General features: G+C 55.6%; 1 protein-coding gene across 2 annotated transcripts; it reads right to left on the reverse strand.

Annotated features, from left to right (window-relative positions):
- Window positions 1-399: 399 nt before the first annotated feature.
- Window positions 400-24,090, reverse strand: Cep170b (centrosomal protein 170B). Of its 2 annotated transcripts, none has more exons than XM_041633115.1 (19): window positions 23,903-24,090; window positions 21,459-21,590; window positions 15,957-16,046; window positions 15,271-15,349; window positions 14,770-14,828; window positions 13,620-13,758; window positions 11,506-11,610; window positions 10,947-11,420; window positions 9,819-10,531; window positions 9,354-9,527; window positions 8,999-9,089; window positions 7,151-8,824; window positions 5,637-5,775; window positions 3,722-3,881; window positions 3,251-3,394; window positions 3,022-3,110; window positions 2,572-2,665; window positions 2,360-2,411; window positions 400-2,272 (listed from the first exon to the last, which is right to left on the reverse strand). In XM_041633115.1, exons 2-19 carry the CDS (start codon window positions 21,561-21,563, stop codon window positions 2,025-2,027), a joined length of 4,629 nt encoding a protein of 1,542 aa, XP_041489049.1. In that variant the 5' UTR covers window positions 21,564-21,590; window positions 23,903-24,090; the 3' UTR covers window positions 400-2,024. The 2 variants fall into 2 exon arrangements, with proteins under 2 accessions (XP_041489049.1, XP_041489048.1); XM_041633114.1 differs by having other exon boundaries at window positions 5,637-5,880.
- Window positions 24,091-27,581: the final 3,491 nt, after the last annotated feature.

Below are 27,581 nucleotides of genomic sequence, written 5' to 3' on the forward strand. Positions count from 1 at the left end.
CATACACACATACACACACATACATACACACACACCTATACATACATACACACATACACATACATACACACATATACATACATACATACATACACACACATACACACCTATACATACATACACACATACATACATACACATACATACATACACACATATACACACACATACACACATACATACATACACACATATACATACATACGAGTCTTTCTGTGCAGCTCTGACTACTCTCAGACTGACAGAGGTCACTGCCTACTAAGTTCTCAGATCAAAAGCGCATGCTACCACACCTGCTGCTATTAGTGTCTTGAGCTCACAGAGACTCCTTGAGCCAAGGCAACGTAGCCACCCCAACACCATATCCCCAGAGAGCTAAGGTGGTAGACGCTAGTGTGCTGCCACGTGGAAGAATGATTTATTAGAACGAATTTCATGACAAATCATATAAAATAACCATTTTCTGAAAGACATCCACAAGACCACCTGAGAACAATGTACAGAGATACCTTCAAGAAGCCAGGCAATTAGGATACCAACGCCAGGTCGAAGGCTGGAGGGATGAAGGAACTAAATGTGAGGAGGAACACCAATTTGTGCATTAAAAATAAAATTGTACAGTGATGACCAGGGGTGGGAGGCAGGACAGCCATTTACTATGGGAGCAGGCTGTGGGCAATGTGTGGGACATGCGGGGGAGCAGCCAACAGGCTGGGCTGGCACCTCCTCCAGACAAACGGCAGGCTCTAAAACACACGTAAACATCAGGTGGGCTGGGCAGAGGCACACAGGACCCATGCATGACACTCTATCAGCTAAGTGTAAACAGAGAGACCCATGCTACCCCTGAGGGCTCTGGGTCTCCCACCGCAGCTACCTCTCCCCCAGCAGATAGGTCCTGATCAGGAGCAACACCCACACACACATCCAGCAGGGCCTAGAGCACACCCATGCCAGCCTGGTTGATATGGGACGCTCCCATCCCATCCCAGCCAACGGGCTCTTTGGCTTAGTGCCTCCAGAAACATCAGCAAGGGCAGCAGCCGGGCAGCCACACTCTGCTCACCTGGCAGGCCCCAGCCGAACAAATCCTGAGAAAGCATAACCAGTAGTGGGCCTGTCCCTGCCAGGCCCACAGAGGACCAGGCCACAGGGGCCTCCTGAAGTTACCACTATGTGCCCACAGCATCTGCGACGACAGGGGTACACAGTTTAGAGCACAAAGCCAGGAGCTTCCAAATCTTTTTCTGCTACTCCAGTAAAGCACTCACCACAACCAAAGGGGCTGTTGGCCCACCCAGCTACACCCAGTCCCATTGTACGGAAGCCCAGGGTCCCTAGTTGGGATGAATCCATTCAGGAGGACTTGCAGGGACAGTACCCAAACTCAGTGGGTTTGGCAGTTGTATTGGCACCAAAGGCTTAGAGCCATGGGGTTCCTGCCCCAAACACCTCCGTGAGCCCAGGCTGATGGACTCTGCAGCAGCTACAGCCATGGACTCAGACAGGAGCCACAAAGCAAGTAGCCTCCTTTCTGGACAGTTTGGGGACATGCCAAGCCCATCCAGCTTCTGTGTTTGGCACTGACTGGCCCAAGGGTCCAGCCCCTTTCTCTGTCTGGCCTCAAGTCAGCACACAGGGATAGACAGGGTCTCTCAGGCTGGAGCTGCACCTAAGTCAGGCCTGGTAGAGTCCTGCAATGGGGCAGAGTACTCTTTCCTTTAAAGCTAAGGACAAAAACAAAAGTGACGGAGAGGAGGTGAATATGTGGCCTCAAGGGCTGGCCCTGGGCAATGGACGCCCCAGGGGCTAGGCTAGGAGGCCTGTGAAGGTGGGGTAGCCATGGGCTGGATGAAGTGGTTGGTGTGCTGGCTGAGGCGGGGCCTGAGGGCACCCGTCCATGGGGTTATGGCACATATGGGGTTTTCACAGAGAACTGCCTGCAGCCAGGCAGGTGGGCTGCGAGATGCACAGGCAGGCACAGGACACACGCAGAAGAAGGCTGGCCTTGCCTGTCCCACACGTTAGATCAGGAACCTCTCCGCATCAGGAAGAAAGGCAGGCTCCGGGAGGCCAGGGGGCCCGCAGTTTGCCCGTTGTGGGAAGCTCCTGAGGGGCAGGGCTGGCAGCAAGGTGTCCACTGAGGCAGGCGAGGCTGAGCTCTGGGCTGCTGGCCGGGCTTTCCCAAGCCCTGGCTGAACCGACACTGCAGGAGCCCTGTTTCCCATGAGCAGATCCAGGTTCACGCTGGGATCCACGATGGCATTGATGACTGGAAGAGAGCAAAGTGCCAGGCCATTGAGAATCTGGACACAAGCCCAAGGCTGCCGTTGCTGCCCTAGGTCTGGGCCACACCCACCTTCCAGCTGCTTCTGCACACGTCTTAGTTCCTTCAAGATGGAGCTGATTTCCTGGGAAGGACAGAGAGAAGGTAGGCTACAGTAAGAACATGCAAGGGCCTCATAGCATCCTCATGGACTTGGAGCAAGACTGAGGTTATGGTCCAGACAGCTCAGCAAGGCCACCTGGCTGGGGAGCCAGGCCCGAGGACAGGGTCCTGCTGTCTCTCACCTTGTTGGATGTCTTCAGGATGGGCACTTCATTCTCAGCGTTGATTCTGGCTTCTAGGTCCTCCCACGCCCGGCCTGTATTCTGGAAGAGGATCCTGGGAGGGGAGCAGGGACAAGGACAGAGACAGAGAACACAGGATGGTACCTTCCCAGACCTCTCTTGCCATAGTGAAGTTGATGTCATCCCTTGCTGGAGTTAAGAGGGAAACTACAGCCCAGAGCAGGAACACAACTAGCTACCTAATGCTCACGGTAAGAAGTCAGGTAGGGGCGGCTGGGATAGGGATGCAAACTGGAGAGAGGAAGAGAGGGTCCCAACCTCAGGGAGCAGTGTAGGCATGCAGGAACAGGCCACTAAAGTGTGGCCCTATTAGGCTGCACATTCGGATACTGATACTAGGTCCAGCACAAGGAACCCTGTTGGTACTGCACCCAGGGACTTCTCACTTACTTCATCTTCTCAGCAAGATGCTCTGTGTTTTCACGAATGGCATGTGACAGCTGGGACACCGGGTTGAGCATCAGATTATCAAAGATCACCTAGAAGGACCTGGGCATTAGTATGGCTGCAGACCTATCCCCCAGCCCCCCCAGCTAGCCAGCCTCCATCCTACAATCCAGACACACTGTCCAGTGCATGCCCCAAACCGCAGCTACACAGTATGGGAGGGGCACCGTGCCTCCTCACGGTTCCGTGGCCTTGTCTTATTGGCCAGGGCATCCTCACGGCTGTCGTTCATGTTCTGATCCAAGTTGTAAGAGTTCATGGAGCCAGGCGGCACCTTCTGGAAGTTGAGGCTGGCCTCTGGAATGCGCTGTACCAGCTGCAGAGAATACAGCCAGGCACTATTGGCTGTCTGATGCAGAGGAACCACCAGAGGGTAGAGAGAACCCCTTCACTGCTCCAAATGGTCAAGAGGTAAAACAAACCCCAGGCCCCATCTGCTCAAGATCCCTCCCAACACCCACTCCCTTGGAAGTAGACAGTTAGCATGAGGACTAATTTCCACACCACAGGCTCTCAGGGACTCTGTAGGGAGCCCAGAGGACCTTATCACCTCAAGTCCAGAAGCACAAGGTGAGACCTCCACCCTGGTAGACAAACACTCCCCCCCCCCCCAGCATATGCACCTGAGAAGGCTGGGACTCACCTCTTCACGGGCTGAAATGGTTGAGGCAGGGGTGCTGGGCACACTTCCAAGAGATGGGCTGCGAGTAGGTCCTGGTGAGCCCAGTGTGTCCCCATCCCCTGCCACGTCATGAATCTCCCTGGCCAGAATGGCCACATCCTTCACCAGTGTCTGGCTCAGCCTGTGCCGGCAGTAAGAAATGAGCCCTGCTAGAGGTTCTCTGGGTGGTGGACCCACAAGCCCCAATGCATACTCAACTAGGGGGAGCACAACCTCACTGTCTGAGGCAGTGCTGGGTAAAGGCCTGGGCCTGTCAGAGCTGGGCCTGGGGAGGATCAGCAAGAAGAGTGAGCAAGAATCCCCCAAACTGTCTCTTCCCCCTGCACACTGGAACGAGATATGGTGGCTGCTGGGCCCTCTCAGCATGGATACAATCCAGCCACAGAAGGTATGGATACCACCTCGGCGAAATGAAGGCAGGGAGGAGTGGGTGGAGACCACCAGAGCTAGCATATGGGGCTTCTGACTCCAAGGGTCAGAGATGGGTAGAGGGACCTTGTGGCTCTTCCAATATGGCTGAGAGCTAAGTTCTGATCCACACCTTGGGGGAACACACATCTCTATGCTGACAAGAGTCCTAGGCTTGTCCCAGTGAGGTTTCTGGGAAGCCAGAAGATAGAAAACAAGGGAGGCAGCAGCAACTCCCTGAGCGTGCTGCCCGAGTCTACCCAAGCTCCTGAGCCCCTAAAGTCCTATGGCCTGTCTCTTGCTTCAGATGTTCTTCAGGCTCATCACCACCAATGTCCATTCACTTGAACCCCCAGCACCAGACTCGGGGTACCCTATGGCATCCTCATGGGTCTACCTAGGACCTGCACCCTGGCCAGAGATCTGGCCCCAGCTGCCTCGGGGCCACTGCCACACTTGACCCTCATGGTCCCCCAACTGGGCTGCCCAGGCCCCTCACTGGTCCCTTGGCTCTGAAATCAAGAACACAGAAGCATGCCCCTGTGACACCAAATTTCCAAGCCCTCTGCCACTTCCACCCATGTTGCCACTGTTAGGCCCCGTTCTCTACAGAGGCACACTGTACCCATCTCCTGGGCCCAGTAGTCTGGAATGCTAGAACTTGAGAATCCCACAAGGGTCATGTCTTTTCTTGTTTCTCCTTACACTAGGCTGAGACCTGGGGAGCCCCTGTCCCTTTGCTTCTCACCCAAGGGCCATACATCATCCTACAGGCCACACCTGCTTCTCAGGAGGCCCCTTCTGCTTCTTCAACCCATCTCTCTTACCCTGTCCCCTCATTCCACCATGGCCTCAGCCACTGTCTATGAGATTACAGTAACTGTCCCCATTCCCACACAGGTCACTCTCCTGTTTCTGGTCACTTCTCAGTGACTCAAAAGCCCTCAAGTTCAGCATCTTCAACAAAACCTGATGTCCACATAGGTGCTAGGGGTCATCTACCTTTCAGGACCTGCCTGGTCACTAGGGCACTGGCCATAGCTCAACTAGATCCATGCCTGCACACTTCTCCCAGAACATACCCAGGAAATGACCATGTGAGGAATTTATTTAGAATACAAACTGTGGTCACACTAGCTAGTTGAACTTAAAGTTCCCTACCCTCCTAGACAGACACCCGCCCATCCACCTACCCATCCATCTATCCAAATTATCTACTTATCTACTGAGCTACCACCTAGTGACCAACTCACCCATCCCTGCACCCACTCATTCACTCATCCACCCACTTTTATCACCCATTTGTCCATCTACCCATCCCCCCTCACTACCCACCACCCACCAATCTCCATGCCTACTCAGGGTCACCACCCTCACCTACCCACCACCCACCAATCTCCATGCCTACTCAGGGTCAGGAGCCCAGCTCAGCTCTCAGCCGAGGGGACTCTGTGGCCTGATCACTCACCTAGCAATCTCTGCGATCTCTGCTGTCTGCACAATGAAGCCGTAAGGGTCAGGCTCTTCCTCATCATCGTCTGTGTCCCGGGGGCCTGGGGCCTGGGAACGAGCCCTGGCAGAGTTGCTGGCCCTTGGGGTCTGCGTGGCTGTTGAGGTATGGGAGCGTGTGTGTTTAGGGGAGCTGTGGTGGGACCCATACTCCTCCTCGGAGGTGGACGTGTAATCCGAACCCTGCTGCCGCCGCCGTGTATCTTGAGTGAGTGGGTTGGTTTCAGAGGCAAGAACAGAACAGAGAACACTCAGTGCCCTGGCAGCCCCAGGGTCCCTCAGGATGAGGGCCCTGTGCTGAAGGATATGCTGTATCACAGCTGATACCAGAACCTCCAGCAGAAGCACCACCAGCCCAGAGGACATGCAGGGTCAGGGACTAGGCACTCCTGTGACCAGTGCAGCATCCAGGGGGCTAGGAGGGGTCGGGGCAGATGCCTATGCCTGGTGAGATGAGAGCTGGTCCTTGGGTACCAGGAAAGGGCAGAAAATGAGGTAAGACACACATAAGGACCAGCTATGGTACTGCATAGCTGGATCACAGAGGGGGGTGAGGTCCATGCCAGGTTCCTACGGTCTTAATCAGCCTCATCCTCAGGTATGGCTGCCTGGGTAGGATCTTAGGCTCCTTGGCTCAGGGCTGTTTTGAGCCCCAAGCACTTTTGATAGCAAACACACTTTGGATGAAGGGTACATGGGGCCTGCATGCTAAGCAGTGTTGGCAGGTTAGGGACAGCAGTTTCTGCCAAGTAGAGGTCCTTAATCAAGGCAGCCACAGTGTCCCTACCCAGTGGGCCCAACAGGCAGAGGTCTATGAGGAGATGCTGGAAGGCAGAGGGGATAAGTAGAGCCAGCCAGCCAGGAAGAGCAAAGCCAAGGGGTGGGGTGGAGGCACCTTGGCCCAAACCAATCCACTCAATCCACTGGGGCATGGCATAGCTTCCTCAATGGGTGGGAGAGAGGCTACATGGACAGAACATCAGCCGCTCCAGCACTGCGGTAGTCTGTCCCTCTTACTGTACACACGCAGCTCAGGGGATGGGGCCAAGGTCACTGTGCATGTGGACTGGCACAGCCCTCTCAGGCCAGGGGCTCTGTGGCCGTTCAAAGGATGCCAGGAAAGCTCCCACTCGATAGATACCCTTCCCTGGGCTTCACAGCTGCAGGAGTACAGGGGACAGGAAGCAGAGAACTTTGGGAGAGTCCTCTTCGGGTTCACAAGTGGGCAACTTGGGCCACTACACAGTCATCAGAAGTACTACCCTAGAGATACCAAAAGTGGCAGTGCCAAACTCAAGGCCCAGGCACTGAGGCCACTGGGGTGATGGGAGGCACCCTGGGGAGGGTCTTCTGCCACACAGGAACCATGTGCACACCTGGCCAGTGCACATGTGTGTGCACATTTACTCAGGGACTCAGCTGCTGCTGACCATCCTGCCCAACCACCATCCCACGACCCATTACCCCACTCACTGGAGGAGTATCTGGCACTGCCCGGGCGGGCCCTGCTAAAGGGTTGGCGGGGGCCCGTGTTGGCAGCAGTAGCAGTGGCCTTCCTGGCAGCAGCTCGGGCCTCGGCTATCGTGGGCTTACGACTGGTGCTGTAGAGCTCAGCACTGCGGCCAGAGAAGCCAGTGCGGGCCGGGGCTGTCTCAGAATCACTGGGTCCTGTGAAGGAGCCAGCCCGCTTCCGGGGCATGGCCAGGATGTCCAAACGTGTCAGTTTCTTGGCCTGCTCAGGGGCTGGTCGATTCGCTGGCTCAGGGTTGGCTGCAGTCCCTCGTTCACCATCCACAGCCTCGGTGTCCGAGGCATCCCCCAAACGGGCCCGCCTGAGTCGGGAGGCCCTGGTGGGCCTTGGGGTGGACAGGCTGTTGGAGCGGGTCAGTGCCTGCTGCACCTTCTGAGCAGTGGTGGAGCTGCGGCTTTGCTCCTCCCTGGCAGCTGGGGATGGTGGAGGAGCCACTGGTTTCCGGCGAGGTGCTGGTCGACCTGTCCCAATGGCCTCAGGGGTCTCATGATTAGAACTGGGCAGCTGGGCTAGGCCAGAGCCTCGCTCCTCTTCGGGCCAGTCCAGGGACCCTCGAGACCCATGGCTACGCCGCATAGCCAGGCGCCTTGATGGCTCTCCATGGCCCAAGTCCGCAGGGCCTGGTGGGCGATGCTGCTTCTCTGACAGCCGATCTCGGGCACTGCCCTGGGTAGCACCCCCTGGGTCGACTGCTGCTGGTGGAGACAGCAGGCTCTCCTTCTGTGGCCCTGGAGTCTGGGGGGTTGTTGGGCTGGGTCCATTCTTGCCACTGAGCAAACTAATGGTGCTGGCTGTGTCCACATCTGAATCCCCAGACAGGGAGTCCTCTGGAGGCCTGGGGGTGCTGCCCCCCTCACATTCATCTGTAGACTTGGAGCGTAGTCGGGCCTCCAGGGCAGCCAGGGCTGTCTCAGTCTCCTTCAAGATCAGGTGGGTGTCCTGCGTGTGGAAATCCATGCGTGAGGCCCGGGTTGCAGCCAAGTCTTGTAGGAGTGGGTGGCTAGAAATGTGGGGGAGCTTTCCAGGTGCTGGGGGGCCGCTGGTTGGCTCCTTGGTGAAGCTCTCTTGCCGGGCAAAGGCCAGAGCCTCTTTGGGTGGAGCCGGGTCAGGCTCTGGGGACCGACCACTGCGCAACTGGACCACCATCCTCCCATTGGCACTGACGTAAAGGCCATCCCTTGCTGAAGGGCTGGTCTGGACCACCCGTCCAGCACCATCCACCTCTTCAGGAGCCACAAATGACTTCTTGGGGAAGGTGGCCTCCCCATTCTGATCACCGATGAAAAAAGACGTGGGGGCTAGTTCCCCAGGGGCCCGTGGTGAGCGCCGACCCCTGGCCCATGCTAACTCCTCCTGTCGTTCTGGGCCTGGTTCTGGGCCTCGGCCGCCATCTGATCCGCTGGCATCACTGAGGCTATCAGGGTCCAGATCTTCCTGGCTTATAAGGCGACTAGTCTGCTCACTGCCCAGCTCTGGTGGACCTGGGCCACTCCGCCTAGCAGCTTCAAGGCCTGCAGGGCTGTCAGCCCTATCACTAGGCAACTGAGGGAGCAGTCGCCGAGTGCGCACAGGCAGGGCCCCCTCAGGCTCTCCGGTTCTTCGTCCAGTGCCATCCTCTGCAAAGCACAAGGCCAGTGCAGTTAGAATGGCTACAGACCTGCAGGCCCCACATACACACAGAGACCCAACCCTCTTCCAGGCACAGGCTGAGGCAAACTATGTCTATGGTCAGTACCTGAGGCTACCTTGGTATGGCCCCAACCCTTTACAACAACTCTGGGCTCACATACCTGCCAAACCAGCATCTGAGTAGCTGTCAGCTAGGCTAGCCCATCGGGAAATCCACTTCTGACCTCCAGGGGAGCCTGGGACCAAGAGACTCTGCAGGGAGAAGGGCAAGAAACTATATCCACAGAACGGGAGGCACAATCCCAGAACAGAGGCCAGGCACTAGAAGAGACACACTCACACTATACTTGCCAGAGGCAACACCCTCTTCAAAAGCAGCCAGGAGGGTCTGTGGCTTTTCCTAGGCCTGTGTAACCCCAATGTTATCACCAACTGGTCAGCTTCATCAGTCTATCAGGACTCAGTCCCAGGTGCGCAGCTGTGGCCCTTTTCTACCTTGACCACCCAGCCTCATACCTGCTGCTCCATCTGAGGGGAAACGCCCGGTGTTCGGGAAGCAAACTCTTGCAGCAAAGCCATCCGCTGGGCCACACCCCCATCACTGGATTCATCTTTGTCACCTCTGATGACTGGGCGGAAGGTAGCTGAGGACACCCTAGAGAGTTCAGGGGATTCAAATACCCCAAAAACCTGCCAAAAGAAGACAGTATCAAGGGTCAGAGGTGCCTGGATCTCTACTTCTATCCAGATGTGGTCCCAACTATTCAGCTGGGCATGGTGGGTAGGAAACAGGACCTATTCTGACAAGGTAAGAGGCAGAATCAGGGGGCCCTCCTACTTCCGAGTCCTCTTGCCCAGCTGGACTAGACACATAATTGATAGCAGCAGGCTAACATCTAGTTCCCCAACACGACCATCATCAGCCCTGGAGTCCCTTCCTGCCCCACAAGCCGCCATAGGGGTATATGGCATATACCATACCTGGTCGATCATCTTCCGAGCCTCCTCTACTTCTCTGTCTTGAGCCTCTGTCTCAATAGTGTAGGTACCTGCATCGCTAAGGCTGTCATCCTCCTCCTGTCTACGTGCCTTGGTCAGCTGGGGGTCAGTGGGAGGTGGTGGAGTGGTTGAGGGGGTCACAGGGCTGGCCCCACGGGGTGTCAAAGGGGCAGGCAGTACTGGAGGTGTCTTTTCAGGGCCAGGTCTGGTGGCTGGGGAACTGTCCCGCATACACTGGGCCATGAAGTCCTGGGCCAGGCGGGAGCGGCGCCCCACACTGCCAAAGGGGCGCATGGAGGCACGGGGGATGGGAGAAGTGTTGCCCAACCGCTCCTCAGTCTTCTCTCGCTTGAGTGAGCTGGCCCTCTGTGGTCCTGAGCTGCTGCCTGCTGTGCGGACCATGACACCAGGACGCTCTCTGTCAGTAGCCCCAGTGCCCCTGCGCTTGTCGGCCTTGGGCTCTACAGGTGGGGTGTGTGTGAAGGACTGCGAGCGTTTCTTGCGGGGAGTGTCCTCATCAAAGAACTCGATGACAAAGGCCTGCTGGTTGTGCAGCAACTCTTGGGGGTCCCTCTTGATCTGCCTCTGCAGCCGCACCTGCTCCCCACTGGCTTCTGTTGGGGCTCCAGACACTGAAGCAGCCTTGGCCAAAGGGTCCTCTGAGTCGCTCTGTGTGCCATCCTCATGCTTGTGGCCTGAGAAAACCCCTACTCATCAGCATACAGTGAGCAGCGCGGGGAGCCTCACTACCCCTGGGGAATGGATCCACACTGACTGCATGGGGAAGGAAGTCCTGCACCACTGGAAACCTAGCACATGTGGCTTGCTGATGTAGAAGACACTAGACACTGCCCCCAAGACCAGGCAGGTGGTTCTTGGCCAATTCACTGGAAAATGAAAATCAGCTAAACCACCTGGGCCCTCACTGATACGGTGAATGTGTAAGGACAGGCGACACCTCCTAGCTTAAGAACTTGCCCAGCCAAGTAGTGGTGGCGCACGCCTTTAATCCCAGAACTCAGGAGGGAGAGGCAGGCGGATCTCTGAGTTTAAGGCCACTCTGGTCTACAGAACGAATTCCAGGACAGCCAGGTGCCAGCAGGTACTTACCCTTGAGAGTTCGGGTGTGGATAGGAAGATCACTTTTGGTGCTATGACGGTCATCCCCTGGGCCATCCCGGCGCAGCAAGCTTGGGTCATTCTGCACCAGCCAGTCAGCCACCTTGGTTTCGGCTGAGACCATCTCCACAGGTGTGGCCTCCTTGCTGGGGGGCCGCCGCTGGCGCAGGGAGAACTTAGTGATGTGGTCTTTGATCTTCACCTTGCCTGGGCTACAGTCATCAAACTCAATGGTGAAGGAGGCATGGCTCTGTACCACAGGGGCCATCCCACCACCACTTGCCTCCTGGTCTTTGGTGGGCACTTCCTGTGTTGGCACCTCAGGGAGCTGTGGTGGTTGTGGGGCTTCCTTTGTGGGGATCTCGAAGTAGCTGGGCTCACGTCTAAACGAGTAGTCTGGAGGCTCAGCAGAAGCACGGCAGCTCTCTAATTCACCATTTTGCTGTGCCAGGTCCTTGGGACGCTCTGTAGGGAGGGGTCCTCAGGCCAAGCCCTTTAAAACCCACCTGCCACCCTTCCACCCAGTCCTAGCCAGGGCACTGAGACTCACCTGGGTAGGGCTCCTCCTGGTGCCGGTCTTCAGGTGGAGTGGCACTGTCGTCCTCACCCCACCAAGAGGGCTGCCCGTACAGCGGTGTGCGGTAAGGTACTGCCTCTGGAGGTGAGAGTTCAGAACTCAGGCTACAGTTGGTTCCCAACATGAAGATCTGGAACAGGGCCCATCTGTGGACCAGGCCCTAGTCTCACCTCCCAGCTGGGATCTGCAGCTCCTCAAGTCCCTGGCCAGTTGTTGACCACTCTGGGCCTGTTTCTACATCTATGGGCAAAGATGACCACTGGCCCTACCTGAACATCTCTCAAAGTAATGAAGGAAGGCTTATCCTACAGTCCCACAGTCCATAGTCCTGGGGGAAGGAGGCTGCACCCTCTGCCTTACAGTATACAGGGCAACAAGAGTCCATAAACCAGGTCCAGCCTCTTGTAAGGTTCTAGAAATGGCTCTGCTGCCATGGATGCTCCTGGAGCTGAAGACCACCACCGTCTGAGTAGCTAGCGTGACATTTTGGTGAGTTTATTTTAAAGTTTGGATCCTTGTCTAGGTTAACACGGTACCTCCCATGAATCTAGGTTTTTAGCTCCTATTTGGGCAAGAGCAAACTCCAATGCCCCAGGGCAGGGTGTTGGCTCTGATTACAAACAGTCCTATCTCCATAAGCCCTTTGGATTTCTGCTGGGTCCAACAGCCAACAGAGCCCTGGTTACCGGCCCAGCTGTTCACACTAGCAGGCAGCAAGAGGGTCTGAAGTTACCTGACAGTCAACGAGAGTCCCTGTGGAATGGAGAATATACCTTTGTATTTTGTACATGTCTCCTTCTCCTCAAGGGACTCTTACAAAATCACCATGCATTCCTTATACAGAGATTGGCTTCACTATGTGGTACGCCATATGCACCGACCTATTCCACCACCCACTCCTCTCTCCTCTTGTCGCCCTGACCACTGCCTAAGGACCTCATTTTCTACCCAGTGCTGTATGCAGGGGCCCTTGAAGCAGTATGTGTCTGCCACTGAGCAGTGCTCTCTAAGCTGTTGGCTCCAAGCCTATCTTGGGTCTCCCGAAGTGCTGTGTCTGCTTTGTAGGACTGAGAAACCTACTTGCCCAATTGACTGCACCTGCTATAACCTCAGAGACAGCTCCAAGCCATTGTCACCAGCTGTGTCTATGCACAGCCTGGACACTGACAGGTGCTCTGAACAGGTCAGATGACTTTCTGGAAACCTGCCCAGTTCCCAGTAGTCTTCCCAAAGACAAGCACGGGTCAGGCTCCAGAGGCAGATGGCTCACTGTTCAGGGCACACCTGCACCCCAGCCATGTACCAGCAGTTCACGACACCACATGTGGGTACATGGGCTGACCCACAGAGCACAGATGTTGGTTACAGCTGGGCAGCAAGGTGACCTTCCTAATGCAGGAAGAGTATGAACCTTGGCTTTCTGGAAATACTTGTCCAGCTACCACTGCACACCCAGGCAGGACTTACACCTCCTGTTACTATGCTATGCTATCCTGCGCCCACCGAGACCTACGTACCACTGCTCACCCAGGCAGGACTTACACCTCCTGTTACTATGCTATGCTATCCCGCGCCCACCGAGACCTACGTACCACTGCTCACCCAGGCAGGACTTACACCTCCTGTTACTATGCTATGCTATCCCGTGCCCACAGAGACCTGCGTACCACTGCACACCTTTGCACTCGGCCCCAAATGTACCTCGCACTCAACTACCCACCCTAACCCCAGTGGCCATGTGATCTGCAGAATCAGGCCCAGAATCCTGTCTAGGCAATTTAGACCTGCCTGTCTCTGTCCTGATGCAGACCACAAGGGTGGCCATCTGATAATCATTCAACTGTTGGAGACTCCCAGGACCTGAGAAAAGTGGGCACAAGTCCAGGGTTAAGCAGACCTGGGCCTTGACTACTGAGCTTTGCTGTAAGCTGGGAGTGCAAGTTGGGGAGAGAAGTCACATGGGAAATAAAACAGGCGAAGACGGTATACAGAGGGGCAATAGGAGACAGGAAATGGAAACACAGGCGTTGGGTGACTCTGCATTTTGCCCTCCCCTATCCATCCTGGTCCCCACACCCATGGCCTACCTGCTCCATGTCTTCGGTCCCCTTTCTCTGGTCTGGGTTGTGAGGACTCACAGTAGGGCGTGTGTTCTGGCAGGGCCTCACCCCTCTTGGGTGCAGAGGTCTTGACACTCACCTGCAGCTGGCTGGTGTACTTCTCGTGCTGTGGACAAGCACACAGGGTGGGGGGTAGCATATCAGCCTTGGGAAACATCCCAGGCAGCCCCGCCTCTCCTCCAAAAGAACAGAAAGAACCTAAGACTAGTCTATCTGGTGGGCAGCTGAGAGGTCTAGGCCTGTGGAAGATCCTCTAGCTCACAGACCTAGGGAGAGAGCTGAAGTTCGCTTCTCTGGAAGGAAGAGAGCAAGCAAGGATCACAAGAGCAGTCTTAGAGACCATCATCCCCCAGGTCCACTTGAAGCAGGCCCTTGGGAAGGTGAGCCACTCAGGGGCCTAGCTATGTGGCCCCTCACTTCACAAATTCCTTTGGGAAACCGGGTAAAGAGAGACGGTTCACATGAGAGCTCAACCTCCATGACCCATATAGACAAAAAAACATTGGCCTGCCATAGCCCCCTGGACCCTAACTGCCTGGATCAGACTCCAACTGATGTGACCTTAGTGCTCTCAAAGACACCAACCCAGAGGGTCCAGGGCCCAAGGAAGAAGTGTGGTCTGGCTTTCCACTCTGCTTGGCTCACTGGTAGTACACTCTCCTCCCAGTGGTCCTGGCCTTCCATTAGGTGATCCCAGTGCCCCACCTACATTCTTGCTCCCCAGCTCAGCATGAAGGGCTATCTCCCCAGCCAAGACTCCACATCCCATCCCCTACCTGACTTAGAAGGTCCAAGGCCATATCTTATAGGCTCAGAAATCCTCATCTGTTCCAGTAGACCAACTACCCAGTCTCCCCGTGACTGTGCCCTCCCCAGCTGGCCCACCATCTGCGGCTACAGAAGCCTGAGGGTAATGACTACTTTTCATCTGTGGACCGGGCCATCCAGCAGGACAGGCCAAGCAGCACTGATTCATGGCACCTGCAGCCAACAAAGGGTGGCTCTGGAACCTGGGGGCTATGTCTGAGCAGAGAATGGCAGGCTATGGGGCTGAGCCCTGACAGCCAGAGGTCCCAACGTGGGGCTTTCCGAGTCCTTGGGCCTGCTTGACACTGACCTTGAGTGCCTCCTCCGGAACACGGTGCTGCACACGCTCTAGCACGTACATGTTGGAATGTAGCTGTAAGTTAAGGAGAACACGAACAGGAGGAGCAGGAACGGCCTGTGGTTGGAGTATGGAGGCCAGCACTGTTGTCATCAGCGGTGAGTAGGTGGACTCAAATACTCCTGGAGGTGGGAAAAGGGCCCTAATCGGGGAGGATCAATCATGCCCCACCATACTAAAGAGCACAGAAGGTCCTGGCTTTAGAATTCAAGGTCAACCAGGACTCTGGGTTCTGAAGAGTGCTGGTTTGCGCCGTAGACCCTCTGTAACTTTAAGCTGAGCATGCAGACAGGTAGCAGGGGCTGGAGTCTCACAGAATACCAGAGGAAGCCCAGTCCCAGGTAACCTCTAAGCCTGAGAGCCTCGGCTATGATTAAGAAATCCCCTAATCTGCTTTAAGACAGCAGAGCCACTGTGGCCTTGGTCCTGAGGATGCAAAGTAGAGAAGGATATCATAGCCAAAGCGGATGACGTCATTGAGCTTCAGTGTGATGTACTTCTGGTCGGGGATGCGCACATCATTCACAAATGTCTAGGGAAGAAAGGAGAAGAGGAGGCCTAAGTAGATCCTCCTTGCCTTCCTGCACTTCTGGCTCACTGTCCTAGGGACAACTGAGTACCCCTTTCAGGTAACACACCCTGCAGGGACCCAGGTGGAAAACCCTGATTGGGACTGGGGCCAGATGCCCTAGGGATTCCCCCAAAGCCCAGTGTGTGGCAGGCCCTGCAGGAAGGGCTGCATTATCTGACAGGGAGACCAGGGAGCTGAAGGCCCAGGTTACACCGTGTAGGCAAGGCATACTGAGGTGGCTGTGGACACCTGTTCAGGACTGCACAAGCAGAAAAGGTCAGTGTCTAACAAATGTAGAATGACATGTCTACATAGGACAGCCACACGAAGCCCCAGAGAGGCCATCCCTATCCTCCTACCAGCTCCTCTCACCTGTAGTCAAAACCGCCCTCCTTCCCTAGTCACATTCAGTGAGCAGAAGGACTCGCACTCCCAGTGGGGCTGGGCACATCTCATTTCCTAGCTTTGTACTTCCCTAGCCCAGCAGAGCTCTGCCCTGTAGAGCTGAGGAACTGGAGGGAAGGAAGCAATCAGAGTTTGGGTGGGACCACGAACCCAGTACACTCACCCCATTGAGACTGCCCAGGTCCTTCACCCAGTGTTCATCACGGTCCTGGTCGTAGTTGATGACAGCATGTTGCTTGTCCACACTGCGGGACTACAGGAAATGGACAGTGGTCCTCAGATGCCCCATCCCAGGGTCAGGTCTCCCATGTCAATGCCTATACCAACACCCATAGGCCTCAAAGCCCGAGCTCCCCAGTGTACAGTCAAAGCCACCTAGCTGCCACAGAAAGCCACAGGGTTGTGCAAGGTACCAGGGCCACTCCATCCTCTCTGCCAAATCAGCCTCTCCTTCCAAAAACACCCTCCTCAGCACCCCGTTCCCAGTGCAAGGCACTGGCTCCTAGGTCAGGGTGGGAGGGCACAGAAACCCTCTGGTCATCTGAAACAGGCTGTTCCCTGCCAATGGCAGGTAGGGAGGCCAGCCTAGTTCCACTTGGGCCAGAAGGAAAGGGGACAGTGGGCTGCACCCTGGCGCAGCTCACAGGAGCATCCAAAGCCTGTGTGATAGGCACATTCACCTCCAATAGTACTCATTTGCCACTTGGTTCCCCCATCCAGCTTCCACTGCCCCACCCCAGCAAGGCTTGAGGCACTAACTTCAACATAAATGTAGTACCTATACTCCAAGGTAGTCTCACCCTTACTGACCACAAACCTGCACAGGACCTTTCCCAAGGTTAGTCACCCAACTCTTCACATGGCTGAACACCAGATGCTACCCCCAAGATGTAGGCTGGAACAGGGTCATGGTACCGGCTCAGGCACTGTCAGCGTGGTCCACGCCACCCAGTCTACAAGGCTGGCTATCTTAGCACCTAGCACCAGAGCTTGTCTCCGTCCCCATACCACACTATGACCTGCACTGCTAGGAGCGGTGGTGTCTGGCTGGCCCCCTTCCCTGCCTGGAGGAGCTCAGCCTAAGAGAGGACAATAGACTCAAGCAACTCAGGGAAGCCGCTGAGCTCAGATGAAACATGGCCCAGGCAGTGCCTCCAAAAACAAGGTCCACCTCCAGAGTACACTGGTGAGAGCCTTTGGTGCAAGACAACCCCGTGGCTGACAGAGGACATATGAGGGTGTGGGTTTCTCAGCTCATAAATCAGGGCGCATGCCCCTCCAGTTGCTCACTCGGGGCCTCTCAAGTTGCCCTACTACAGCCCAGCCCCTCTTCTTTCCAGGTACCATCATCCTGTCCTGCCTCCAACAATAATTAATCCACTCAAGGTGAGCACCCCTCCAGGGCCAGGCACATAGCAAAGACAGGGGAGAGGATGGTCATGGGCTCTGGCCCAGCCCACCCCTACTGCTAGCCATCCAGCCTGGCAGAGGAGACTATCTCCAGCCTCAGGGGAGATACCAGGGGAGGTCCTAAAGACAGGGCTGCAGCTGGAGTTCCAGGTGGTCCATAGCCCAGCATCTATGCCCTACAGCCACTGCCACCTGGGGAGCAAACACTGCAGCCCCAAGGTGACTGACCAGCTTGTCCATGATGATGGGCTGTAGTGAGGTGGGTTCTGGGGGGCAAGAAAGGACCACACCTCATCCTGCAGGACCCTCAGTTCTTCCTGGAAGTGAGTGGGACACAAGGAGGACAATGTCCAGGGATTGTCATCCTTTAGCTCCCTCCTTCAGAGCAGCCCACATTTCTGCTAGGGACATCCAGGTTAAGATTCAGTCTGCTCCATGTCTCACTGTGATGTCCCCAAGCCTGTCTTGCTCACCTCTTCCCAAAGCTACAAGTCTCTGACAGAGTGTGCCGTTGACCTTGAGATGGTGAGCTTCATCCCCAGGGCCCATCTTGAGCTGGTCCAAATTCTCTGTCTATAGCTGCACCCACAGATACCTCCTTCTTTCTCTGGCCCTGGATGGCACAGCTCAAGGACCAGGCCAGATGCCATTTCACCTTCTCACCAAACCCTGGCCTGTACCTAGCTCTGTGCACGGGCCATCACCTCTCTGTCCCTAGTAGCACAAAGGCTCTGGGGCAAGGGAGACCGCTGCTTCAGGAAGCACAGACTGGGGGCTGAGGTCCAGGAAGGGTGGGGATGTGGGTATGGTCCAAGAAAGCCGAAGGCTCTGGGGACCTGAGAGGAATGGGATGGTAGCTTTGATTGACAGATGTGCTGCAAACTGACCCTTCCAGGCTGGAGAACCTCTTGCCTGCAGCGTCACATACTCTGAACCTGATGACCACCTCCTCCACTCACGCTTAAGAGCTCTGGTCACTTCAGCCCTTTCTGCTCTCCAGGATCCTCCCTGGAATTCCCACCCAGCATGTCTCTGGCCATTCCTAGGGGTGCACTCTTCTAGGTGCCATCAACAGATTTCAACAAATATCAACAGATTTCAGTCTACATCCAAACATGGTCTCTCCTCATTTTCGCCTGACAGTCCTTGCCATCATCCAACCTTGCCCAGTCCGGAGTAATTTCCTGAGCCCCCTGGGCTTGCATATCCAGAGCCCCAAAGCCCTGAGGGCTCTCACATCTCCCTTTCCCTGCCAGGTCAGGCTCTAGCCATACTACCTCCCACCTAGCCTGGCTCCAGCCCTCATGATGCATCCACCCTTTCTCTTCCCACAGTATTACTCCTACCCTCACCTCTGAATTGACACAGGGTTCCCATGAGCCCCCACTCAGTAGGTTTGGAAGCCCACCAACTCCTAGGACTGTCCCTCCTGATAAGTATCTCTTAGAGAGGGTAGGTATGCAGTTGCTTCCTTGCCACCCCTAACCAAAAATCTCCTATCACCAAAACCTACAGCCTAGCTGCACCCACATGCCCAGCCAGGAGATGAAGCTCTGGACCAGCACTCAGAGCTGGCTGCAGACAGAGAGTGGACAATCGAAGTGCCCAGAGAATACTAGGCACATGCTAAAGGAAGGTCAACGGCCTGTGCTTACTTAAAATGTTAAAATGATAGGTTTCTAAAGTTCAAGCCTGGCACCCTTCATGGGTAGAGCCCTGTCCTGGCTGTGCTGACCCTAGCAGTGGTCACACCCAGACCTCTGGGAATGACTTCCTGCCAGCTCATCTCCAGTATAAGCATAGCAGAACTATAGGTACCCACTGCAGCTGGCCGAACTTGCTATGTGCACAGGGCCTCTGAGACTGCTTGGCTGTGGGATGTGCTTTCTGGGTTAGGATGTCACACATAACCAAGGACAGCCAAAGAACAGACTAGGTGGAGGCAGAAGCCAGTTCTACATCAGCTAATAGGATATAGGGGTACAAACATATGTCATACATAACATACACAATAAACACCTGCAGACACCTCATGTATGTACACATGTGTATGCCCGTGCTCACATTTGCATGATACAACATGTAGTTAATGGCTGGCTCTGTGCCAGGCAGGCCTGCACTGGGAATACTGTGTTGAATAAACAGCAGGCCCTGGAGAGCATAGCACATTGATGGCATGTGGCTATTGTTGATGGCTCTGCCCCAGAACACAAAACAAGATTCATCTGGCCTCTCTGCCTGACTTGATCCAAGTCAGACACATCTCTCTTAAGCAGCTGCGACCCTGCTGGGGCTGTCCGACTCCACTAGCTGCCCCTCTGTCCTCCCACAGCCTCCCCTCTCTACAGTGGCCCTTCCAGTTCCTCAGACAGAGGTCCTTTCTACACCCCGCTGACACCTCCCCTCTCACTGCTCTGCACTCATGCTGACGGGTCTGGCCAGTCCTAGGTCCTCCAATCCCACACACAGTAGCGACTCCTCACATTTCTCCCCACATAGGGCTTGAAGCAGGGTGCATTGCTTTGGCGGGCCAAGGATGCGTGTGTGTGCTGGCATAGAGCGGGAGCTGGCTGAGTGGACACCAGAGGGGAGGACCCACAGGAAGACTGTCCAAGAGCTGAAGTGAACAGGAGCTGGCTGGGGTGGCAAGGGCTGTGATAGAAGAAATGGGAAGAACGAATAGGAAAAGTGGATGTAGAATCAGACCCCGAAGAGCAAGGGATGGTGTGGAGTGGGGCTGGAGAACTCTGGAGGCTCCAGTGTAGGGTAGGGAATGGCGGCAATGGTGGGGGTGGCCCCTGGCAGAGATGTAGATAGAGTGAACAGATGATGACAAGCCTCGGCTACTTGAAAGGTCCCAGAGCAGCAGTAGGGAGCTCAGATGCTGAGTCAGGGAAGGTACAAATGGTATGTAAATCCTCTGGTCACCAGGCAGCCAAGAGGGTGAGAGACAAGGGCCAGCAGGGCAGGGAAGGGGCAAAGTCTACTGCAGGGGTGCTAGAAGAGATTCAGCTTCTCCCCATTATATACCTGCATGACCTCCCAAGCTTCAGCTTCTGTAGGTAAAAGAGAGACACCCTCCCATAAATGATCACATCCCTCAGGGCAAGGGAGCGCAGAAATGCAGGGGCACCCAGACCAGAAGCTATCCAAGCCAGAAAGCAGCGTTCCTCCACAGCCCCTACTTCAATCTTTCCTGCCTCTGGGTTATTCCTTTAGATAGAGTATAAACTGTAAGGTGAAACAAACCCTTTCCTCCCCAAGTTGCCTTTAGTGATGGTTTAGATTGTAACAGAAACCTAAGACAGGCCTCTCCCATGCATGAGGACCCTTATGTCACCACCTCTTAACACCATACTGCTAGGGACCAGTTCCAACAAAAACACCCAGAAAGCAGCACAGGGACTGGGCTGAGCTAGCCTTGGACAGGTGCTGTCCAGCTGTCTGTGCTCAGCTCAAGCTCAGTCCACTCTTAGGAACCTCACACCTCCTAGGAGTGTGCGGTGTGGCCTACTGTACATGGGAACTCAAGTACAAGACCCATCTAGGAGTAAGCACTCCAGGGGCACTAGGCAGCTGCTCTGTACCTGAGCAGACCCCTTAATTGGACCAGATGAACTCACTGAGACATTCACTTCCTTCTAAGGGTCCCAAAAGGACATGGAGCCCAAGGCTTGAGGTTAGGGTCACATACTCTATGCTGGAGTAGAAGCAGTTCAGAACTGCAGGGAGCCCACTGTACCCCCAAACCAGAATGGACCTTGTAGGTCAGCATACCATCCCTCTCTTGGTCCCCAAGCCAGATGCATAAGCCCCAAGAACCCAACTCAGGCTCTGAATCCTAGGTGGCCCAGCCATATCACCCTTTATAGCCCAATGAGGGGACCCATCTTGTTAAGGCACATAAAAAGGTCACCAGCACTGTGACACATCTGGACACATTTGGGAACAAGACCTCCAGGACAGCCCTTAGGCTACCCCTATGGCTAAGCAATAAGGACACAAATGACCCACCTCAGTACCTTCTCTCGTCATCAGCACAGGGGACCTTCTCACCCTGCCCAGAGCCCTAGCACTAAGTGCTTTCTTGTCAGAAACAGGTCTGACACGAAGGAGCAAAAGCCCAGGTCCGTGAACATTCCCTCACACCCCTGCTCATGCCCACCTGTGGGTCTAGGGCCCAGGTGGTGAGGGGTCTCTTCCTATCTTTGATGTCCCCGAACCACCTTCCCAAATGTAAGAAGCCCCCACTCACCTGCAACATGAGCTCACATTCATCACGCCCCACGAAGATGAGCTCGCGTGGGAGCCGGTGGCGGGTGCCACTGCTGCTCACCAGGAACCATGATGTGACACTCATCTTGGCACTGAGGAGGCCTGCCTGGCCCTGCAGGGAAAGGGTCAACAGTGGGGCTCCCCAGCCTGGACTTTGGTCTCCTGGATATGCCCAAAGGCAGCAAAGACCTGCTCCTTTAAAGACTCATAGCCAAGGTCTCAGCATCTGTTTTGTCCTCCATACGTTGCATCCTTTTTCTCTTTAGGTGACTCTAGTCATACTGCCCAAGGACAGATCCACAAGTCCAAGTGAACCCTGAGAAATAGTTCCTCGGGAGTATCCAGCCCACTGAAGTCTCCAGGATGTATCAGAGGGTCTGCTTCCCCCCAGCAGGCCACTCTTCAAATCCTGGGGTGAGGAAGAAGTCCTCGGAGCACAGCACCGGCTCCATCGCTACAGGGCCTGGCACAACATGAAAATTCACACACAGGAAATTAGCTTCGAGAGCAGAGCATGGTCTCAAGCATGGGTCTGGGCAGTGGCTCTGTGTGACACTGTTATCATACCCGTATGGTTTTGGCATAATAGTCCAAGAGGGCAGTCCAGAGCTCCTGGGGCCCAGTGCATCACAGTCTAGATTATATTGTGAAGAACAAGTAGAATGACGGGGGTGTAGCTCAGTGGCATAGTGCTTGTAGGTGGGTGTCTGGCCCTGGATGTGAACCCTTGTGCCTTAAAATACACACACACACACACACACACACACACACACACTTACACACACTCACACACACACTTCATAAGGAAATAGCTGGCAGTCAGGAGACTGAGAAATAGCAGGAACAACTAAGCAAGTGGAAGACTCATCAAGGGGTAAGGCAGCAATGTGGGATAGACAGGAGCGGCCACCCTGGGGAACAGAGGTGAAGGCAGAGCCCCAGCGTTCAAGAGTTTGAACTTAGAGAGGCAAGGGAGCACAGAAAGACTCTGGGTCCTGCACAGGGCTCGTCAGGTGGGAGCCATCACTGAGGCAGGAACAGCCAGCCATATAAGGCCCTCCCTCATCTCTCTGGGAAATATGAACACACACATACGAGAGGTCACACTGATCACAGGGCCCAGGCCTTGTCCTGCAATGTCCAGTAGTCAGCCCAGAGGCCTCAACACAGGGCTGCTCACCCAGGTCTCAGTTCCCTTCAGGGTAAGCAGCAGGCAAAAACACGGGGCTCTGCCCATCTGTGAAGGCCCAAGTGACCAAGCATCCTATAGCACTCCATCAAGAAGCAGAAGGAAGATGGGAAAAAATCCTGCCTCAGTAGAAAATAGCTCCAGGTGGTTAGGAACACACCCCCTACCCAACTCCGCCCTCCCTTCCTTAGGGTCTAGCTCCTAAAGGGGCAGAGAGTAAAGGAGTGAGATTTCAATACCCTTGCAGCCCCCACGACACAGACCCCATGGGGGTCTCCATAGCCCTAACTCCCAGAAAGACCTAATCCGACCAGCAAAGGTGTCAGGCTGTCGAGGGAGCCCCAGAGGGTCATTGAGCCTCCCAGCCCCACCCAGCCACTCTTGACATCACCTGCTGCCATCTCAGCATGGACAGCAGTCATAGGGACTCCCTCAAAGGAGGGGGAGGCCAAACCCCAGACTCTGGTCATTAGGTGACCACTGCCACTGCCAGTCCAACTTGGAAAGGCTTCGGAGCCAGGGTTTGCTGGAAGAGGTTTGGGCTGGGTTGGACCGGCCATCGTTGCTAGGAGGGAGAAAAATAAACACCCCAAACTTGTCCCCTCAGCCGCGTCAGCCAGAAGAGCCACCACCCGAAGGTGAAGGAGGAGGTGACGATGCGGATGCTGAAGAACAGAAGAAGGCAGGGGGCAGCACAGTGGCTGAAAGGAGCAGACAGAACGAGGTCCCCTCCTGGCCGCCGACAGGCCCAGAGGAGGCAGGGTAAGCAGGGAGACCGTGGTGGAAAAGGAAAAGGAGAGAAGGAAGGCAGACGGAAGGAGGGACCGGGAAGGAGGGGGGAGTCGGGCAGTCGGGAGGAGGCCGGGAGGCGGGCGGGCGCGCCAGGCCCAGAGGGGGAGGGAGCGGCGTTGTCTCCTGAATCAGCTCTGGCCGTGCCCGGGCGGGGACCCGGCGCCCAGGTCTACCCGCTTGGCAGGCCGAGCAGACATGCGCGGGGCCAGGCCTTGTCGCCGGTGCCAGGCGGCCCCTCCCAAGCGCGCACAGACCTGGGCAGCATCGGCGGCGGCGGGCACTGGCCCGGCCAGGTAAGCCAGGCACCCTCGCCCAGCGCCCTCCTCGCCGCCGCCTTTGTCTAGGCCCGCCCCGCTCCCGTGTGGCCCTGGTGCGCGCAGGTGCCACGCTGGAGGCCCAGCCGCTGTGAGCGCAGGGCCGGCGCGGCCCCTCCTGCGTCCTACCTGTGCTCCCGCCAGACCCGCGGCCCGACCCAGCCCGGCACTCCGCCTGGCCGGCCGAGCGCTGGGCGGGGCCGCCGCCTAGGACATGCCCGGCGCGGCCCGCACGCTGGCGGCAGCCCCGGCCGAGCCCACGGGCAGAGCGCCGGACCGCGGCCTCGCGCGGCGAGTCCCCTGACGTCTGCGGCGGCACGCTCCGCCCCAACGCGCCCCGCCCCCGAATCGCCCCGCCCCGCCCCGTATGCCCCGCCCTCCGGAAACCAGGTTAGGGCGGGTCAGCCGCAGCAGGTGAGCTGGACTCTCCAGCGCCACCCCACAGGCTGCGCGCACCCTCCCATTCAGTCCATCCTACCCGGTGCAAACGATCGGGCCGGAGAAACTGACGATCGACCTTTGTCCCCGGCTCGGGGCTACGCGTCTCCCCACCCTGTGTACCCTCTCCTCTCCGGCTTCGGCTCCTCCAGGGCTGTGGAACCGGGCGTACAGCTGCCCAGTGTCCTGGCCCAGAGCGGATTAGTTAACACTTAACCACATTCCAGAAGTCAGGGCTCCAGTCGCTCTCCCAGCCCCAACCTTTGGCCCTTCAGCCCGGTCGAGGGGTGCGGGGCGAAGGAAGTAGGATGAGTCCCAGAAGCCTGTGCGTCCAGCTGGGTCTCTTCCTCCTGCGCCCTCGATGATGCTGGACCGGCGGTGGACTCGGGACTGGGTGGGTGGTGGGCAACGACGCCAACCTACCTGGACGTCGCAGTGGGCTGGGCAGAGAAGAGCGGGGAACTCCGAAGGCGCTCTTAGTTCCAGAGGTAAGTTCTCACCGATAGCTAGTTGGTGCCAGGTGCAACAATGGAGGTATCAGGTGTCCCTCGAGAGCCGAGGGGGAAGGGATTAGCGCGGGCGGGGCGGCTTTGAAGAAGTGGTGGAGGAATTGTGGTCAGGAGTTAACAGTGAAGGCCTTGGCAGAAGTGGCACGCAAAGCAGGACTCCAAGCCTGGAAAGTAGACTTTATCCTGCGGTAGAGGAGCTGCAAGGGTGCAACCCAGACCACCCCTCCCCGAAGTCCAGGCTTCAGAGCCTGCGGTCATAGTTGCCCAGCCCTTCCCTAGAGAAGGACACAACTTAAGAACAGAGGCAAGCCCACCAGGAAGAGGCAGGTAGAAACATCTCCGTGAGAATGTGCCTGGCTAACTGTTAGACTCTGCGAACTTGCAGCGAAGGCCCGAATAGGGGAGTCTGGATTGCGGTAGGGGCAGAAAAAGAATGTGGCCCAGTGATCGGGCTTTGGATGCCATCCCAAGGACAGTGTGGCGCAGGAGGTTTGTGCCAGCTGAGACCTGCTCAGATGAAGACCTTGGAGAGAGCTCTCGATGTCCATGTGGACGAATGGGAGTACTTTGTGGGGGAGGTCAGGACTCCTAGGAGAGGCTAGAGGGACTGAAAGAGATGGAGGCACAAGAGGAGGCGGGAAGGCAGACTTGCCAGGTCCCGGAAAGAGGGAAACTGGGTACTTTCCTCCCTTTCCACTCCACCTGCTCTTGCCAGGGCTGTTAGCCCCAGCACCAGCTTCTGGGAGCTGTATGGGGATTCCCAGGCTCTTCCTTAGGCACAGACTGACTTGTTTCTGAGACCCAACTCCTGACTGTGGCCCTTTTCCCATTCTCAATGCTTTCCCCAGCGGCTTCACTGCCCTCTTAGCTTTGCCTACCCCTTGTTTACTCCTTAGTAATGGATTCTTGTAAACTTTTTTTCCTACCTGGATTGTGACTTCTTCCAAGGAAGGACAGGGGATGAAGGAATGGTGTCCTGGATTCCCACTGAGGCCCTTGCCAGCTGGGCAGGTTTGGAGGTAGACTGTTGCTTACTGGATGGGAAGGGGCCAAGCACACTTGAGTGACGGATCTGAAAGCAGAGCTAGTGGTAGCTTTAGTCTTCATCAAGTGAGGGTCACACTTAGGCCCGCTGAGAGAAGAGACTCCCTACAGTTTAACCTAAGAACACACAGACCGAGTAAGAAAAACCATTTCCCACAAAGTGACCCATGCACTAAACGTAAGCACGGTCTTGAAAGGACTTAAGTAGACATGCCTAAAATAAATACACACAAATGGCCGAAAAGCACATGAAGAAAATGGCCAACACCACTGATCACTATGGAAGTGCAAATCAGAACCAGGAGAGACCACCTCCTACCTATCAAGATGGCTGCTACCGAAACAGAGCAATTACCGGAGAGGGTATGGAGAACTGGGGACCTTTGTGTGTAAAATACTCCAGTCACTACAGAAATGACAGAAAATTGAAACCTGCAGTCCCACTTCTAGGTGGCTACCTAAAGGAACCAGAAGTCCAAGCATGGACAGACAGACAGACACACGTGCGCACGCGCGCGCGCACACACACACACACACCTTCACTGCAGACTTGGGGCTTTGGAAAGGCTCAGAAGCAATAGAAATAAGGAAGTGTGTAGGGAAATGGGCCTGGCTTTAAGGAGGCCTTGGCTGTTGAGTGGAAGGGAGGCAGCATATACCAAGCTGCTCTGGGACCTAAGTGAGGAGAGGATCCGGCTTTTATTAGTTTGCTGGGGAAAGTTAACAACTGTAGCGATACTTTGTTTATGTTTAACAAATAAAGTTTGCTTGAAGATCAGAGTGCAGAGCTGAGCCACTAGAGGCCAGGCAGTGGTGGCACACACCTTTAATCCCAGGACTCGGGAGACAGAGGAAGAGGGATCTCTGTGAGTTCAAGGTCACCCTGGGCTACACAAGATTGAATCTGTCTTAAAGAGAAACAGAGCTCACACAAAGGTGATCCCAGCACTTGGGATCCCATGCCTTTAATCCCAGCAGTAGGGAAGTGGAGACAGATGGAGTCTGGAGATGCAGTCTGAGGCCACGATCGCCCCTTCAGTCTGAGCACTGGTGGAGGTAAAAGAACTCTCAGTGGCTGGCCTCTCTGCTTCCCTGATCTTCAACATTAACCCCTGACTCTGGATTTTTATTGTTAAGACCAACTAGAATTGGTGCTACAAAGAGCCACCATCGCGTTTGCCTGAGGGACTCCAGGAGCTCGAGAGTATGACAGGGTGGAAGGGAAGGGTTAGTAGAGGGCTGCAGCTAACACTGTTGCATAAGCTGAAAGGGGAGGGAAATCAAGATCAATGCGTCTCCTGGCAGAACAAAGAGAGGTTAAAGGTTAAAGCAGCAAGGAGTAAGACAGATGCCAAATCGGTTCATCCACTCCCAGTAACCCACCAGATATCTGCAGGCCCAGGAGCCAGTGTTTTCTGGAGATGCAGCCTTCTGGTCCCTGAAGAGTAACTCAGGCAACCATTAAGACAACTCACAATCTGAGCAATTACACTGAAGTTACTGGGACACCAATAACGTACTGCCCAGCTGTGCGGCTTCCAAAATCAGGGACTTTTTAGCCAACAGAGAGCAAATGAAGCTGAAGGAGATTTTTTGTGGTGGTGGTGGGGTCCTCAGTAGCACATTCCCCTTCTAAGCGGAATTACTCACATCGGTCAAAACTGGAAGCAGAACTAATGCCTTTATCCAGGGGCGTGGATAAGCAACAAGTACACATTGTGATAAACTATTTTTAATTTTGTTTGGTTTTGTTTTTCAAGACAGGGTTTCTCTGTAGCTTTGGAGTCTGTTCTGGAACTCACTGTGTACACCAGGCT

This window comes from Microtus oregoni, unplaced genomic scaffold (assembly GCF_018167655.1).
Source record: "Microtus oregoni isolate MIOR12 unplaced genomic scaffold, Mior012 000043F_ref0000047, whole genome shotgun sequence".
NCBI classification, from domain to species: domain Eukaryota; kingdom Metazoa; phylum Chordata; class Mammalia; order Rodentia; family Cricetidae; genus Microtus; species Microtus oregoni.

Coding starts and splice junctions, on each gene's coding strand:
- Cep170b (XM_041633114.1), bottom strand. CDS start 21,563: ATGAGTGTCACATCATGGTTCCTGGTGAGCAGCAGTGGCACCCGCCAC. Junction 3,111..3,250: donor GGCCACGGAACCGTGAGGAG/GCACGGTGCCCC, acceptor AGGTCCTTCTAG/GTGATCTTTGATAATCTGAT. Junction 2,273..2,359: donor TGTGCAGAAGCAGCTGGAAG/GTGGGTGTGGCC, acceptor GCTCTCTTCCAG/TCATCAATGCCATCGTGGAT.